The sequence below is a fragment of the Paralichthys olivaceus genome, chromosome 9, assembly GCF_024713975.1.
Source record: "Paralichthys olivaceus isolate ysfri-2021 chromosome 9, ASM2471397v2, whole genome shotgun sequence".
Classification (NCBI taxonomy): Eukaryota; Metazoa; Chordata; class Actinopteri; order Pleuronectiformes; family Paralichthyidae; genus Paralichthys; species Paralichthys olivaceus.
Window position 1 is genome coordinate 12,654,549 of NC_091101.1, and position 18,597 is coordinate 12,673,145.

Sequence of the window (18,597 nt, forward strand, 5' to 3'; positions counted from 1 at the left end):
TTTTAACAACTATTGTGATTATTGTAAAAAGCATCTGTCTTAGCAGATGTAAGATGCTGTTGCTAACTGTGTGCTTCTCTACACAGAAGGAGCTTTTCTGTTTGGCCGAGAAATCTCTGAAAACCACAGATTTAAACGAGACAAAGATGAAGAATCTTCATTATTTGTTGCACCATTTCAACAAGAATTTCAAAGTGAGTGACCGAGCTTTTTTAAGTCCCAAACCGAACCAGAAATTCATGTAGAAAATGTAAAATGCTCTCCATCAATTTAGTTCTATATTCAGTGAAGACAGTTTTTACGCTTGAACCTAAAAAGCTGTTTCTTTTCAGAACATCACGTGTGTCCTGAACCATAACGTTAGAGTGGTCCTACGCAGTTTGGTGAAGAAAATCAAGAATTGCACCGATCAAGACATTGACTTGACCATATTCTCTTAAGTTACACGTATTATATGCATAAGTTATTTTTTATTTATTATACAATTTAATTTATTATTTTGACATATCTTGTGTTTCTATATCAATAAATTATTACAAAGCAGCAGTTTGTCGTTGAGGTTTCATGACTTTTTTTCCACAGCCTATTTATCCTTTATTTAACCAAGAAGATGCCAGTAAGATGCAATATCTCTAAAGATGCAAAATATCTGAGTCTTCAAATCAGTACAAACACGCACACATTCCCTAAAACACAGCAAACACATTTAAAATAAAGAAAAGACATCAGAAACATAAAGGAATCAGTTACAGTAGTTAATTACAGATATAAATATCAAATAATGAAAATTGATTTTTAAAGATTTTAACTATGTTTGGAGAGGGCAATGATTCTTAATTCAGGATGTCTCGTAGCTCAAGCGTGTGGTGATTTACTCAGTTCAGTTCATGTAGTTGGGACCTTGAGGGGAATTTTCTCTGACGATCGTGTTGCAGCTATTTGGACAAAGAACTGTGGCAACTTGCAAAATAAAGCTTTTGTTAAAGGTCCAGTGTGTAAGATTGAGGTAAAAGGGATCTATTGGCAGATATTTAATGTAGAATAATCCTCCTGATGTTTTCACTAGTTCGGTTCATCTAAATTGTATGAATTGTAGTTTTCTTTACCCCAGAAAAGGTCCTTTATATTTAAATACTTTATATTTACATGGAGGGGGTCCTCTCTACGGAGGCTGCCATGTTTTTTACATTAGTCCAGACTGAACAAACTAAACACCTTTTGAGTTTTTATGACAACTGAAGGCTACCAGAGGTTCTTTATTTTTTTTCCACATCAGAACAAACCTCATCATATGTTAGACCACAGCAATGACCAACCTGGAATTACCTTGAAAACGCTTTGTAATAGATAACTATAGACCTATATATGCACCTAGTGGAACATTTGATAGTAGCACAGAGACACATCCTCCTAACCCTTATTTGGCATCCTCCACCTCTGACGTGTGACACAGTTCAGTGTCAGTGTGGTGACAATATAAGTAACATCAGTAGTGAGAGATTGTAGGTTACTTAGCTTTTCTGATCAATCTGTCAGTGCAGGATCAATTTGAAAGACATGAAGAACTTAAGTATTCAGAGTTTCACCCTCATGATGATGCTGATGGTGATGGCTGTGTCCTCATCATCAATACACCACCTTAAAAACGATACCCTTAAAAACTATAATAAAACCGACCTGTGGAACAGGATCCATCATGAGGCGCTCCACCTGACCAAGCAAGAGGTAAGTAAACTATGAAAGTCACAACTGGTTTTGTTGTTTGTTTAATTGTGCACTGACATTGTTTATATCTTGTCCTCATTTAAGTTGCCAACCGTGTTTGTGAAGTTTATACATGACGACTCATGTCCGGTATGTTGGAAACCTTTCTTTTTTTTTAACAACTATTGTGATTATTGTAAAAAGCATCTGTCTTAGCAGATGTAAGATGCTGTTGCTAACTGTGTGCTTCTCTACACAGAAGGAGCTTTTCTGTTTGGCCGAGAAATCTCTGAAAACCACAGATTTAAACGAGACAAAGATGAAGAATCTTCATTATTTGTTGCACCATTTCAACAAGAATTTCAAAGTGAGTGACCGAGCTTTTTTAAGTCCCAAACCGAACCAGAAATTCATGTAGAAAATGTAAAATGCTCTCCATCAATTTAGTTCTATATTCAGTGAAGACAGTTTTTACGCTTGAACCTAAAAAGCTGTTTCTTTTCAGAACATCACGTGTGTCCTGAACCATAACGTTAGAGTGGTCCTACGCAGTTTGGTGAAGAAAATCAAGAATTGCACCGATCAAGACATTGACTTGACCATATTCTCTTAAGTTACACGTATTATATGCATAAGTTATTTTTTATTTATTATACAATTTAATTTATTATTTTGACATATCTTGTGTTTCTATATCAATAAATTATTACAAAGCAGCAGTTTGTCGTTGAGGTTTCATGACTTTTTTTCCACAGCCTATTTATCCTTTATTTAACCAAGAAGATGCCAGTAAGATGCAATATCTCTAAAGATGCAAAATATCTGAGTCTTCAAATCAGTACAAACACGCACACATTCCCTAAAACACAGCAAACACATTTAAAATAAAGAAAAGACATCAGAAACATAAAGGAATCAGTTACAGTAGTTAATTACAGATATAAATATCAAATAATGAAAATTGATTTTTAAAGATTTTAACTATGTTTGGAGAGGGCAATGATTCTTAATTCAGGATGTCTCGTAGCTCAAGCGTGTGGTGATTTACTCAGTTCAGTTCATGTAGTTGGGACCTTGAGGGGAATTTTCTCTGACGATCGTGTTGCAGCTATTTGGACAAAGAACTGTGGCAACTTGCAAAATAAAGCTTTTGTTAAAGGTCCAGTGTGTAAGATTGAGGTAAAAGGGATCTATTGGCAGATATTTAATGTAGAATAATCCTCCTGATGTTTTCACTAGTTCGGTTCATCTAAATTGTATGAATTGTAGTTTTCTTTACCCCAGAAAAGGTCCTTTATATTTAAATACTTTATATTTACATGGAGGGGGTCCTCTCTACGGAGGCTGCCATGTTTTTTACATTAGTCCAGACTGAACAAACTAAACACCTTTTGAGTTTTTATGACAACTGAAGGCTACCAGAGGTTCTTTATTTTTTTTCCACATCAGAACAAACCTCATCATATGTTAGACCACAGCAATGACCAACCTGGAATTACCTTGAAAACGCTTTGTAATAGATAACTATAGACCTATATATGCACCTAGTGGAACATTTGATAGTAGCACAGAGACACATCCTCCTAACCCTTATTTGGCATCCTCCACCTCTGACGTGTGACACAGTTCAGTGTCAGTGTGGTGACAATATAAGTAACATCAGTAGTGAGAGATTGTAGGTTACTTAGCTTTTCTGATCAATCTGTCAGTGCAGGATCAATTTGAAAGACATGAAGAACTTAAGTATTCAGAGTTTCACCCTCATGATGATGCTGATGGTGATGGCTGTGTCCTCATCATCAATACACCACCTTAAAAACGATACCCTTAAAAACTATAATAAAACCGACCTGTGGAACAAGATCCATATTGAGGCGCTCCACCTGACCGAGCAAAAGGTAAGAAAACTATGAAAGTCACAACTGGTTTTGTTGTTTGTTTAATTGTGCACTGACATTGTTTATATCTTGTCCTCATTTAAGTTGCCAACCGTGTTTGTGACGTTTATACATAACGACTCATGTGTGGTATGTTGGAAACCTTTCTTTTTTTTTAACAACTATTGTGATTATTGTAAAAAGCATCTGTCTTAGCAGATGTAAGATGCTGTTGCTAACTGTGTGCTTCTCTACACAGAAGGAGCTTTTCTGTTTGGCCGAGAAATCTCTGAAAACCACAGATTTAAACGAGACGAAGAACCTTCATCATATGTTGCACCATTTCAACAAGTATTTCAAAGTGAGTGACCCAGCTTTTTTAAGTCCCAAACCGAACCAGAAATTCATGTAGAAAATGTAAAATGCTCTCCATCAATTTAGTTCTATATTCAGTGAAGACAGTTTTTACGCTTGAACCTAAAAAGCTGTTTCTTTTCAGAACATCACGTGTGTCCTGAACCATAACGTTAGAGTGGTCCTACGCAGTTTGGTGAAGAAAATCAAGAATTGCACCGATCAAGACATTGCCTTGACCATATTCTCTTAAGTTACACATATTATATGCATAAGTTATTTTTTATTTATTATACAATTTAATCATATATCTTGTGTTTCTATATCAATAAATTATTACAAAGCAGCAGTTTGTTGTTGAGGTTTCATGACTTTTTTTCCACAGCCTATTTATCCTTTATTTAACCAAGAAGATGCCAGTAAGATGCAATATCTCTAAAGATGCAAAATATCTGAGTCTTCAAATCAGTACAAACACGCACACATTCCCTAAAACACAGCAAACACATTTAAAATAAAGAAAAGACATCAGAAACATAAAGGAATCAGTTACAGTAGTTAATTACAGATATAAATATCAAATAATGAAAATTGATTTTTAAAGATTTTAACTATGTTTGGAGAGGGCAATGATTCTTAATTCAGGATGTCTCGAAGCTCAAGCGTGTGGTGATTTACTCAGTTCAGTTCATGTAGTTGGGACCTTGAGGGGAATTTTCTCTGACGATCGTGTTGCAGCTATTTGGACAAAGAACTGTGGCAACTTGCAAAATAAAGCTTTTGTTAAAGGTCCAGTGTGTAAGATTGAGGTAAAAGGGATCTATTGGCAGATATTTAATGTAGAATAATCCTCCTGATGTTTTCACTAGTTCGGTTCATCTAAATTGTATGAATTGTAGTTTTCTTTACCCCAGAAAAGGTCCTTTATATTTAAATACTTTATATTTACATGGAGGGGGTCCTCTCTACGGAGGCTGCCATGTTTTTTACATTAGTCCAGACTGGACAAACTAAACACCTTTTGAGTTTTTATGAAAACTGAAGCTACCACAGGTTCTTTTTCACTTTTGGAAGGAGAGGGTGAGGTGAGGGGTGTTCAGCTGCAACATGCAATTTCAACACTGGATATCAAAAATACTACTCACTGTACCTTTAAATACTCAGTAATGTATGGTGTGATAAGTATTAGTGATCTATCATTAAACCATTCAGCTGTGTTCTACTAAGGAAGACAGAGTCTCCAGAAAGTTTGAAATGAGAAGAAACTCAGACTTAAAACTTCAACACAGAGGAGATGTGAACTCAGTTGTCCTAAAACATGAACATCTCACATCTAACCTAACCCTGGACAACATTAGTGTTACCATGACTAATATTAGTCAATGACTAATATTAGTCAGTGTTACACCACATTTAACAGTAGGAGGTGTTTCCCATAGTTACTATTAATTATGACTACTCAGTCTGAGCCTTTATTTAAAACCAATTGTTAGTAAGAAAGGATTTTTAAATAATTACCTTGGATCCTATTTTTCTATATATTTATTATATTTGCTCTGATAAGTACTATAATTGTCAAAATTTAACATGTATTTGAATATAAATGTATATACTGTATAACATTATATAGATTCATGTGTATATATTACATATGTATTTGTTAGAATGTATTGTGTTTATTTTAGTTCATATTTTTCAGAAGTCTGAGGAAGAGTCTTGTGCACAAAATGTCACAGAGGCAAATAAAATCCTTAACTGGAACTTTGGTGTTGGTGTTTTCCCACATTTTTACAGATGCTCCAGCAATAGGAAAGTGGCACATATCTGTTATACCTTTATAATCTGTTTAAAAAGCCACTGCTCGTATTCTTTTACATCAAAGTATATACCAGGACCCATTTCCTCAAAGTCAAGACAAAACAGTGTGGGAGATGGATTGAGGTTAGTTAATGTTGGAAAGCTAATAATGTTGATAGTCAGAGCTATCAGGTTTCACAGAATCAACGAAAGAGAGGGGGAGGCTTGAACGTGTGGACATTTCTCAGTCTGGTTTTGCTACAGTGATGATTGCAGACTTTGCTCTCTTGCCTTCTCTAGCACAGCACAAAAAAATAATGTATTCCGCAGGCTGAGCGACAGACTCTTGATTTATTTGAATTCGAAGAACTGAGAGACGGCGAGAAACACAAATGCAGATCGAGCCTCTGTTTCTATTTGCCAAAACTATATACTCAAGGATTTCGTTTTTTAAATTCTATTTCTAAAAGATGTAATATCTCTTCACTCCGTCACATTTAAACCTGGACAGCATTTGACTTGAGCTAAAGCACCACTGACCTGCTTGATTCATTTATGAATAACAGTGTCATTGTTAATGAGCAATCAGTGAAATTTAACAGTTTCAGGGCTTTAAAGACAATTTAAATTAATTTAACAGTTTCTACTTGAATATGAATGAGACATTTAATTATCTTAAATGTAATTGCTATACACATGTATTATGATATTGTGACCTTCAAAGATTTCAAGGAGCCTGAAACAATCAGGAAAAAGAAAGATTCAACAAGAGTGTGAGATCCAACATGTAAAATAATTTAATCAACAAAATATCAAGGGGTTTGGTGGGTGTAAACATCTGGCATACATAATGGTACAAAATAAAAGTCAGTTTGCCACCAGTGCAGAACATAACATTAAAGTACTATACTAAGGCATACAGTATTCATGAGTTATTTCAATAAAACACAGACTGTTGTGAAAATTATAATTGTGACTAGCTTCGATTAGGAAATGGCAGAAGAGCAGGCAGCCATGTACTCCCTTTTACTTCTGACCTTAAATGAAAGTATAAAGCACATCTTTCAGTCTATTCTGTGTTCTTGTTGAACCCACACTTAGTGTTCTGTCTTTCTTTCCATGTTAATGTTGTCATCTATTCAGAATCATTTGCTTTAATCTTAGCGCAGATTTCTATGAACTTCAATCAGTATGATAGGAAGTTAAGACTTTATCTGTGTGGCTTTTAACACACAATGCATCTGAGTACACATTTTCAAGGTTATGAATGCAGAAGCTATGTGCACAATTTAGATTTCCAGCATTCGGACAAAGCTGTAGCTGCTTTCAGATTGTTGGTCACTTTTTAACAACATTGAACTATTGCAAGTGAAATATATTTACAGAGGATTTCCTCCTTGAAGATAGTGGTGCTTGCATAAATGAGCATAATTTCAAACAGAGAAACGTGTTCCACAGCGACACTAAAATGTTGGGTATCCTCAAAGAAGTCTTACATTATAATATAAATAACTGGTCCTTACTTATCGTTATTGCACCTCCAACAACAATCCAACGACTAACAACAACAACAACTTAAATCTTCTCAGCTATGCAGTGCATTCAAATAATCTTTTAAAACATGTTCAACAGTAACTTCTTTAGACAAATGATGTAACATGACAGTTGCAGAGATGCATGGCCTTCCCCTACATCTTTACTGCAGAAGGGATTCAAGCAGAGCGTCTGGCTTTGCAGATCTTTTCCTGTTGGGAGATGAAAGCAAGATAAGTATAACCAAAAGCCTCAGAAAGTTTTCAGCCCTCTCATTTCTCAGAATGACAGCATATCATGATATCAGCTTATAGCATCATGACTACACTTATTATCGATATAGTGTACAAAAAAGTGTAGGGTTGGGCTTAAATCCCACAACCAGCAACTTCTCTGTTTACTCATAGGACTATTTTTATGTAATCTAACGGAAGTATGCATGAAAAACCTGTTGAAAGATATTTTTAAAAAATGAGTTGTGTTTTTCTCAGCCCGGCCTGATGTATGAGGGCTGTGGGAACCTCGTCCAAAACACACGGATGTAGAAATTACAATGAGCAAATATTGATTGTGAGATACTTGTCAGGAAAAACTGTCGAGTAGCAAAATAAAAAATAAAAAAGACTGAATGTAAAGGTGGACAACATCACTGCTTTTCAAAAATCGAAGCCAACAATAGTCCCACAATGACTGGATGGAGTATAGTTTATAAACCCCACATGGTCCTTGTTCATGGATGGGACAAAAAACGTTGCAATGTGGCAAAATTAAAAATTCAAAGTACATGCCACATTTGTTTTTAGTTTTTTAATGGTTTCTATCATTTTAGGTAGTGCTTATTACACTGATGTATGTTTAACTGCTAATTTTTCAGTATATTTGGTTGTAATTAGTTATTTGATAAAATAAAAACGTTGAGACAGCTGAGACGGACCAGTGATCGGTTCAAATTATGTTTCTGGTGCAAGGTGGCAGCGTTCTTATCCCAGGTATATTGTGGCATCATTTTTTGATAGTGGGAGAAAGTGGAGATGCGTTGCCCATCTTTATATGCACTCTATGGTGCAGTCACTGTACCCTGAGAAACTACATGGTGTCACTTTGTACAAGGTAAATTACTTTCGTCCAGTCTTGGGTCGACCACTCTTGCTACTTTTAGAGGTTCTGGGCCTCTCTAGTTTCATCAGTGACTGCCGCATGCTCTCCTCTGTGTAGGCCAAGTACACATGGGACAGATCCACCTCAAACGGCTGCAGAAGACACAGACAGAAGAAGAGAGAAGTGAACAATACACTGCAAATGAGGAAAAAGAGAACGAATATCAGCCATTACAAAAAAACGACCTTCTAGTACTCACATCTTTTTCTTTTTTGTCTGGAGCAGGAGTCTGTTTTCTCATATTGTTGCCAGTGAATGCCACACATTTCTGAAAGACATCAATCACAAAAATATTCAAATCAAACCACAGACTGCAGTGTGCACACGAGCTATGCAAAGTGAACTCACCAGCTGCCACTCTCCAATGTCTTCATTCCAGTGCACGTAATTCTCTATCATCTCCTACACAGGAAAACATAAAATATAGAGAAATAGAAAAACAGGACACTTGATGCAAGTCACAATGGCAGCAACTGCATGAAAAAAGGTGCATCTGCAATGTGGCCACCAGCCACACTGGCTGCATGTGCATGATATACAGTGAGAGTGGTTTACAGCAAAACAGACACACACACACACACACACACACACACACACACACACACACACACACACACACACACACACACACACACACACACACACACACACACACACACACACACACACACACACACACACACACACACACACACACACACACACACACACACACACACCTGGTATTCCTGGGGAATAAAGTTGTCTATAATGAGCATCTCGAGCCGGAGTTCTCGGCTAAGCTGGCGGATGTTCTCCAGGAGGCCTTCGATCTCTCTGTGATTTTCTTGTTGTAGATCGGCCATCTAACAGACAAAAAGATATGGACTGAGTTTAGAAAATTATCAGTTTAAGAACAGACAAAAAAATGATCTTATTGAATTCTGAATGGGACATCAGTCTGTCAAAATTCTTGATGTAAATGATCCCACGGAGCATTTGATTGTCACTAGATATCAAACCACCCAGCCCTGACAGTGGCTTTTTTATTATACTTACTTCGGATTTAGCAGCCATCAGCATGGTCCATACTTTCTTCAGTTTCTTGGTCTTTCCTTGAGCCTCCTCCTGCAGACTTGTGTATTTCTCTTCTATGTCCAGACGTTCTTGCTGTTTTAAGAGGGAGAGGGAGCAATGATTATTTAGAAGGAAGCTCCAGCAAGCAAGCTTTGGTCTGTGGTCATGACTACAAGGAACCTTTATAGATATATATGAAGATAGAATAAATATTTTTCATATCCTGACAGCCTTTTTGCTTTTCTCTAAACATTTATTTTACATGTAGACGAAGCAAGTAAGAAAGTACCACAAAGCAAAATAATGCTTCCGTGTCACAGAAAACAAAGAATTATTTGTATACATCTGCTGATTTTGGATGAATATCAAATAATGATACATGGATTTATGTTTTTTTTCAACAATTAGATTTATAAGAAAAATGGTGAAACAGTTTGGCCATCAAAAAATAGATCCAACTTGCTTAAGTGTAATAATGCTATCTATGAAATTTACTATCATGTCCTCGTCAGCATGTCTGTCAGCGAGATGCTGAGTAGGACGTGTTGGCTTTCCTGGTCCGAGTACGTTTCAAACGTCTTGCAGACAGGATCTTTGTTGACCATTGGTTTGCCCTGACTGTTTTTAAATGAAATAAAACCATATTTCACTCTGTGTGTGTGCTTCGTTGTCAAGCAGTGGACAGTCGGCAAGAACACTTGTATTAGCAGCTGTGCCTCTCTTCTTGTCATTATGAAAGCTACAAATGTTTGGGATGCTCACTGAGCCTGCAGACATTAGAAGATGAGCGCTACACACACACACACACAGGATGCCCTGCTTTAATGTAATGACTCAAAAGAAATACAGCAGTTTAGCTGCACCATTTTTGAATGCCTTCGTAACAGCAGGGTACTGTGATAATATTCTGGAACCCTACAACAAAACCAATTGTTATCTGTCCTTACTTCTTTCTCTTCCAGCTCCCTCCGCAGCTGCTCTGCCCTCCTGCGACGTTCTTCAAGTTCATTGTTGGACTCCTGCAAGAGCTTCTCCTGCTCCTCAGCCTTGGCCAAGAGGTCCACCCCACCCACAATCACCTTCTTCTCTAAAGCTGACAGTTTCTCCAGCAGAAGGTGGTGCTCCTGCCTAAGGGTTTGAGGTAAATCAGGTATGAAAGGTACTGTATCCTTGATAACTAAAGTACTCGAAACAATCATTCATTTATTGCAAGGTCTGCTAACAGTAAAGGAAATTTTACTGGTTATACTACAGAGACTACATTCAAGAATTTTCAAACAAATACTCAATATTTTTCCTTTAGTGGACTCACTGGGCTTTAAGCAGGTCCTTCTCTCTCTTCTCCAGCTCCGCTCTTGCCTTGTTTCTCTCCTCCTCTTCCATGTCCAGCTTGGCTTCCAGAGCTTTTCTCTCCTCATCGATCTTTGCCTGCATCTCCACCATCTTGTCCGGAGAAACCTTCTTCCTGCCTTCAGAGAGACACACAGGGGAACCACAGTGTCTTTTACTCACAGGCTGTTTACGCTGTATCTTCTCATGCCAAGCACTTGTCGGCAAGACTGGTTTAAAAGCATGTTAATTCGTTTTAAACTGTGGTATTAGTATCATTTTATTTGTACAGTTAAGTTCATTAAGTTGCACAGGAGAAATCGAATTGAAGGAACCCTGGTTCTAACAGGGAGTGCCAGTTAGATCCAGCTACATCAAGTTCTGACTTGCTTGTTAGTTTGAAGGATCAGTGTGTAAGATTTAAGTGAAAGGATCTAATGGCAGAAATTTAATATAAAAAATCCTAATGATGTTTTTACTAGTGTGTTTCATCTTAATTGTAAGAATTTTTGTTTTATTTTGCCTGGGCTTTTTATATTTAAATTCTTTATATTTACATCAGAAGTGGGTCCTCTCTACAGAGGCCGCCATGTTTTTTACAGTAGTAAAAACTTTTTCATGGCAACTGAACGCTACCACAGGTTCTCTTTCATGTTTGGAAGGGGAGGGTGAAGTGAGGGGTGTTCAGCTGCAACGTGAAAATTCACCTCAAGATATCACTAAATTCTACACACTGAACCGTGAACAAGATTCTGTGAATAACATGATGGTAATGAAGATGTATAACATGAGTGTCATAGCAGTGACCATCATATAGCGACAGACAGAAAGATGTTAACAGTCTGTGGTCAGATTAGTCAGAATTATTGAAATAGCTATGCATGGTGGTTTCTGGATAGTTAATGAGAGCAGAAGGACCATGTAGGTTCACACACCAACCTCTTTCTTCTTGATTTAAGAAGTGTATAGCAAGTCAGACAGGCGGCATTTGCACCAGAAGGAGAGAGAGAGAGAGAGAGAGAGACACACACAAAGAGCAATACATTACAGAGTAATCTTGAAAGTCTTATGACTCTATAGAGTGGAACACTGCATGTGAGACAGGAAAGAGACAAAATGAGTTTGAACTCAAAAGTAGGTATCTGTTTTTGAGCCACACTTCTGGATCTGGATGGCAACAGAATGACAGAGAGTATGAACGGACAATTATGGGGTACATGTAATAAAAATAATAGAAATGTAATAATAACAAATTGAAACACACACACACACATGTGTAAACAGAGACTGGGTAAAAACAACAGAATCTGTAAACTTTGGTTTGGCTCGATTCAGTTGGCAGTGTGCAGCGCGAATTATAGAGACACAGAGAGGAGTAGTAAATTACTGACAGAGCTGGTAAAAACTGTAAAACCTAATTTTATTACGGTCCAAACATGTATGAAAAGACCTAAAATGATCACTCTAAGTGGAGTTAGTGGAGCTGTGCATGGATCCCTGGTTGTCTACCCCGGACTTGGTGGAGCTGTGGCCAGGCTGTTTGCCCTCTCCGTTGGGCTGTGGAGCTGTCCTTGGTCTGGAGCCAGGTGGAATTTAAAAAAATTAATAAAACTATGTTGTTGGAATTAGAATAATGCGTTTAATTTTACTCTATGGAAGAGCTCAGTGTTCGGTCATTTGTTCCATATGCGAAAGGGGCTTCAGTTTGTGTACAGGCGGTTTGGTAGAGCAGAGTGTTCCTCCAACTCACTATTCTGAGGTTTACACCGCAATATCTGCTGTGAGAATCAGGTTGCGGTAGAGAGCTCTAGGAGCCATTGGTTTTCAGAGCTTGAAGCAAAATGCAGGTGCTTTATGTAGTCTAAATCTGGGTGCACACATGAACCATCCTGGAATGCGACCTTGCAGAAACATAGGCATCACCATTGCATAAGATAATGTCTTATATTTTAACACCTTCTAGGCTAACATAGAAATGTGAAAAAAGTCACGAGGGGAATTCCTAAAAGACAAAGGTGTCATGATTACCGAAGGCTGATAACCTTGAGTTTATTACCCTAGAATAACTACTGATCTGAAATAACGTCAGCATGATGATTATCTGACAACCTTGCATCTGACTCATACAAAAATTAGTATTCCGATAAAGGATGCAACTACATGAACACAAATTCTACAGATGTATATCCAACCATTTAGAAAAACTGCAATTTAAACAGCTGCATGAAAAAAACACTCATAAACACAACATTATGAAGATTGCAAGATATTTAGTCATTTGCTCTCATACTGCACCGCTGACTGCATATAAAGTAGAAAGACATGTCTCTACTTAGTACATCAAGTCATGTTGTCCATCTTTATATACAGTCGATACTCAACACATTTATATCCACTTGCATTTATCACATATTTTTACCTCTTCTTCTTCTGCATCCAACTCCTGCTTCCCCTCCTTCATCATCACCTTCATCCATCTCATCTGATCCACTCCCCTCAGAACCAGAGATCTCTTCACCTACAATCACACAACATTTTAAGTGGCAGTCTTAAAAGTGCAACTGAAATCACATTTATTTTTCTATTCTTGCAGTCTAAATTAAAATAGTTGGGTTTTTAAATATATTCTTCATAGAAATATCAGAAACGCTATTTGTCTTTGCCAAATGGAATTGTAATAAGTGTTGTTTTCTTTATCCTTGAATGGGCCCTTTATATTTAAATACTTTATATTTACATCGGGTCCTCTCTATGGAGGCTGACATGTTTTTTACAGTAGCTCGGACTGGACAAACTAAAAGCCTTTTGATTATTCATGACAACCGAAGGTTACCACAGGTTCTCTGTCATGTTAGGAAGAGTAGGGTGAGGTGAGGGGTCATGCAACAGGACACTTCACCACTAGATGTCAATAAATTCATACTCTGAACCTTTAACACACTATCCAAGGAAGCTAACCAGCTGCATCTGATCCAATACCTGTGCATAAAAATAAAAAAACTTAAAAACCATATTTTAACAGCTGTATGGTACTAACCCTGTATGGAAGTTATGACTGATGTCATTGTTGTACAGTCTGCCTTAGGTTATCAACTTTAGCTAGCTCTGGCTAACAATACAATAGTGGAAATCACTTCTTCACCTTGACACAAATGACATGTACAAGAAATGGTATTGGATTGGAATATAGCATATGGTATCTGCGTACCCGCTGAAGTTGATTTTCAATGTTGATATTGGTTTTAGACCATCTCTAGGTGAAATCATAAAAACCAAATGATCTAAAATAGAAATGTCTCCTTTATGGTATCAATCTTTTCCTCAAAAAGGAACACTTGGTGAGTATTTTAAAAAGCATATATGTTACAGCAAAATAATAGCTGTGATCCAAACAGCATGATTACCTTCTTCTAGTTTCTTCTTCAGCTCCTCAATCTCCTTCTGAAACTGGCGTAGCAGGGCATCCTTGGGATCTTCATTGATCCTGGCTTTGTTCTTGATGTTTTTAGCCCTATTGGCATAGCGCAGGGTACTGATGGTCTCATCGTAGTTATAGTCTGCAGGGCCTATATTAGCACACTGGTGAGGAAATGTGTGAGATTTCAATTGTGAGGCAAAAACTGTAATGTCATAAAGTATGGTTTCATGCTTAGAATTGGCCAAAGCTTGTTTTGAAACTTTCACTGTACCATCATGGTCTTGGAGTTTCCTCCGAGTGAATCCTGCAGTAAACGGGTCAGTTTGGAGTTCCTGTAGGGAACGTGTGTGCTCTTGCCATCCACCAGAGCAGAGATAACGTTACCCAGTGTGGAGAGGGACAGATTGATCTTTGTTGCTTCCTTTAAACGCTGACCCGTGGCTCCAGTCTTTCCCTGTCTTTCTGAACCCTGTGAGGGGGAAGGGGGTGGTTGATTAATTGGTCATGGCTGGATGAATTGTGGACAATAAAGCATATATAAGATCACTCTGATCTTTTTTTCTGGGAGGAAGTTTAATTTTGCTGAAAAATTTCTGACTGTAGATACATACTGCCAGGTCAACCAGATGAAGTTTTCCCATGCGCACATGCTGGTTTCCATCGACACCCTTCTCACTGCACTCAATGGTGATGGTGAAGATAGCATGAGAACGGGAGCTGTGTTCATTCATGTTTGTGGCACCGACGGACCCTAAACATGGTGAAATAACAGAGAAATGAAATGTCACAACATGACTCTTATCAGTAAAGTGGAGTCCAAACGTCTAACACTTATATGCCCAAAATCCCATCTTACCTTTAAGCCTGTCCTGTAATATTTCAATTATATTATAATTTTAATTTATGAAAGTAAATCAGCTAAATCCTCCCAATATTGTTTATAATGCAACATTGTGTAAACCTATTTAATATCCATCTATATTTCCATTTCTTGCAAGTAAGGTGCCATAGTTGTGATTGTATGACATATTACACAGGTAAATATCTCAGTAAAAAACTAACATGTTAGATTCCATTTCCATGCCGTCAGTCTTTCAACTTACGGTTCTTGTGTCCCAGTGTCATAATCCTGTCCATGTCGTCAGCATTGTTTACAACGTAACCAGATAGATCTTTGATATACACACCAACATCTGGCCTTTCTTTCACCTTTAATAAAAAATTAGAACTTTTATCAGGGAAAACTGTGACCAAGATCAAAATAATTAATTTACATTCATATACACAGCCACCTTTTACTATTTTTCACGTATTGCAAAATATCTGTCATGGCCTTTATGAAAGAGCCTTCTAGAGTTTTATCATTAATCACTGAGCTGTATGTTCTGGCTTAAAAGACATTTCCTTTAACCTCGAGCCTCTGCATCTGATCCTTGCCCAGCAAGTCCCTCACTTCCTCGTTGTATATCTCCAGATATGAGACACGGACCAAAAACCTGCAAACATAAAATGTGTCAAAAATGTCTGGTAAATGGAAAAATGCAAATGGGGAAAAACAACTATGTGAATAATTGTCTCACTTGTAACACTTGAGGACTTTGACAGAAGCTCTTTTAACATGGGGGATTATATTCTATATTCTAGTCAGAGAAATAACTTGCTGAGAGAAATTCAATTGCTTTTAAAAAGGTTGACCTAAACTTTCGTGAGTGTCACAGATGGAAATGTGTTCCTTAAATGCTTTAGAAAACTCAGGAGCTCCCCCACTTGAGTATAATTGTATATGACAACCTACTCTGCCATTCTGTGTGATTAACAAGCATTTTCTGATCGGTGAGATTAAGATTATGAAACAGCTGTTACTACTTGCGGGTGGTGATAAAGATGCTAACCTTTAGCTCAATAATATTTACAACAGTGCATTCAGATAAAACTGTTGCTTTAGTGCAAAACCAAGGGAGTATGTCAGTAGTAACGTCATGCTGGTTGCTTGTGATGGAGTGTGCCTGTTAGAAATATTTACTCTACACCAACACCAAATCCTTAAATTAATTTATGCATTATGTAAATGGAGTCGTGAAAGCTGTCAACTGAACTGAAAGGGGAGTGGATAACTTTTTGTTTAGACCAAAAAAAATGTTTTTATTTGCTGACTGATTCCTCTCTTACCTGGTGTCCCCCTCTGCCTTGGCAATGTGACCAAAAATATGGGCAAAAGAGTTTGGAATAATCCCTCTTAGCTCTGGCACTGCTCTCACTCCCTCCATGGTGAAGGTTTTTCCTGTGCCAGTTTGCCCATATGCAAAAATGGTGCCTGAAATGAACAGCAGAGTGTAAGATCACACCATCTGTGCTAGTGTGGAGTATGAAAATTAAAGATTGAAGGAAACAATAGCAGTTATTATGGTTAACAATAAAAAAACACAAATGACAAACATTTGACAGAGATTAAATGTAGATGCTATGAATTGCTGTTGAAACCTGGTATTAACATCAGTCTTGAGAGAGCCGATCGCAAGTGGACAGCCTTAATTTTGAGTTGGCGATCCTACACATGCAAGACCAGGATGCATTCACACAGCAAAATTAATGTGGTCACATGTGTCCCAGATGACCTTCCAATGTGGTCTGAGTGATCCGATCTCAGGAAACATTTTAGTGTGTTCAGACCAGTACTTAGCGCTGACCACTTGTGATAGGATCCCTAAGGATCTGAGCGTCTGAAGAGGGCCCAGCAGTCATTACAGTGAGGATCCTGATCTTACAGCAATGGCTTATTGATTTTTTTTTTTTTAAATGTACCGTTGTAACCCTCTAATACAGAGTTGATGATGGGGCGGGCTGTGAGATTGTAGACATCCAGCTGTTTGCTGTCCTGTCCAAACACAGTGTCAAAGGTGAAGGTCTTGGGGGGCTCATGAAGATTCTCCAGCTTGTTGACTGTTATGGTCCCACGGATCTCATCCACCATCACGACCTGTTTGTGGCCCATCATCTTCTCTTTCTGGTTGAGGGGACGACATCTCACCACCACCTTTACTTTATCACTGACCTCCTGCCTGTTACTCTGTGAAAAGAAAAACTAAATTATGTCATGGGATATCATCTAATGTGTGGTGACAGTTAACTCACTAAACTACAATTTCAGCTACGTAACATGGATGTCGGGGGGATAGCTGGCACTCTGTGTATACTGTAGATACAAAGATAACCAGCAGTGTTTGTATTTCTATAGTTTAATCGCATCTAGAGGACATTTATATTTTTAGTTACTCTTCTTTTCTGACACTATTGCATGTTGAGTTGCTTGAGGTGCCTGGGATTTAAGATTTTCATACCAACATGTACGCTGTATCTGTTGTGCAGATGACAAATAAAACCTTGAACCTTTGATTTTGGATGATGCTCACAAATTCATAGGTTGTTTGGGGGTTAAGTCTTGGTTTTAAGGTTGGGCATTTAGTTGTTATGGTTAGGGCAAGGGGCTAGGAAGTGCATTCTTTTAAGGAGTGTGCTCTCAACTATAGAGACATAGAAAGCCAAGTGTATGTATGTCTGTTCAGCGTTTAGCTCACGGTTTTCTGTTTTTCCATTTGCTGGGTTGCTAGGCAGGCGAACGCTGGCGTTGCTAATGTTGAAACGCTAATGTCAACTAGCACAGAAGCTCATTTGGAAAACATGCTCTGTCACAGCTGCACATGGTTAACACGACCCGACGCACGGTTTCAGCTGAAAAAACAACCCGTTCAATTACATCCTGCACGAAAGGACGGCGGTAGTTAAGCTACCGATGCTAACCGGTTAGCATCACATCAGAAAGGAGGGTGGGGTGAAGGAAGGGAGGAACCTCACTTCCAAACAAAAAACAGGCGAACAGGCCTGGCGACTTACCGCCATGGTGAGACTGCACAGAAGAGATTATAATAAGCGTTGTGTTCGTAAGGCTTCTTTCATTGGACGCTAGCTTATCCGAAGAATGTACATGCCAGCGTAGTGTCCGTTACATGTGAGACTCACAGCCGCTAGCTTGTTGTTAGCGCTGTGCTCGTCTGCGCATGCGTACAAGGGAAGGGAGTGTGACACTGGTTGGCTCTGATTCTGGTCATAATGACTGTAGTGCATGAGGGTGTTATTTTTAGTAGTAGTGTTATTATTGTTAATAGTAATAGTTGTAGTATTATTATTACTAATATAAAATAAAATATCCATATGTGTGTCAATGTCTTGTGATTGCTGCAATCTTTGTTATTTACCCAAAAGACAAACCTTATTCCACATCATAAATCTTTAGTTCAATTTGTGAAATGACAAATAAAAATGTTTGATTCGTTTAAAGGTACAATGTGTAGAATTTTGTGATATCTAGTGTTG

At 37.9% G+C, this 18,597-nt stretch overlaps 1 protein-coding gene across 1 annotated transcript; it reads right to left on the reverse strand.

The window, feature by feature from the left end:
* Positions 1–6,506: 6,506 nt before the first annotated feature.
* On the reverse strand, positions 6,507–18,298 carry kif3a (kinesin family member 3A). Its single transcript, XM_020103732.2, has 17 exons — positions 18,118–18,298; positions 17,029–17,293; positions 16,396–16,540; positions 15,638–15,722; positions 15,330–15,435; positions 14,838–14,977; positions 14,498–14,695; positions 14,213–14,387; positions 13,228–13,326; positions 10,792–10,948; positions 10,427–10,607; positions 9,462–9,572; positions 9,143–9,268; positions 8,772–8,825; positions 8,623–8,691; positions 8,385–8,515; positions 6,507–7,477 (listed from the first exon to the last, which is right to left on the reverse strand). The coding sequence occupies exons 1-17, from the start codon at positions 18,121–18,123 to the stop codon at positions 7,429–7,431; spliced, it is 2,097 nt and encodes a 698-aa protein (XP_019959291.1). The 5' UTR covers positions 18,124–18,298; the 3' UTR covers positions 6,507–7,428.
* Between the last annotated feature and the right edge of the window lie 299 nt (positions 18,299–18,597).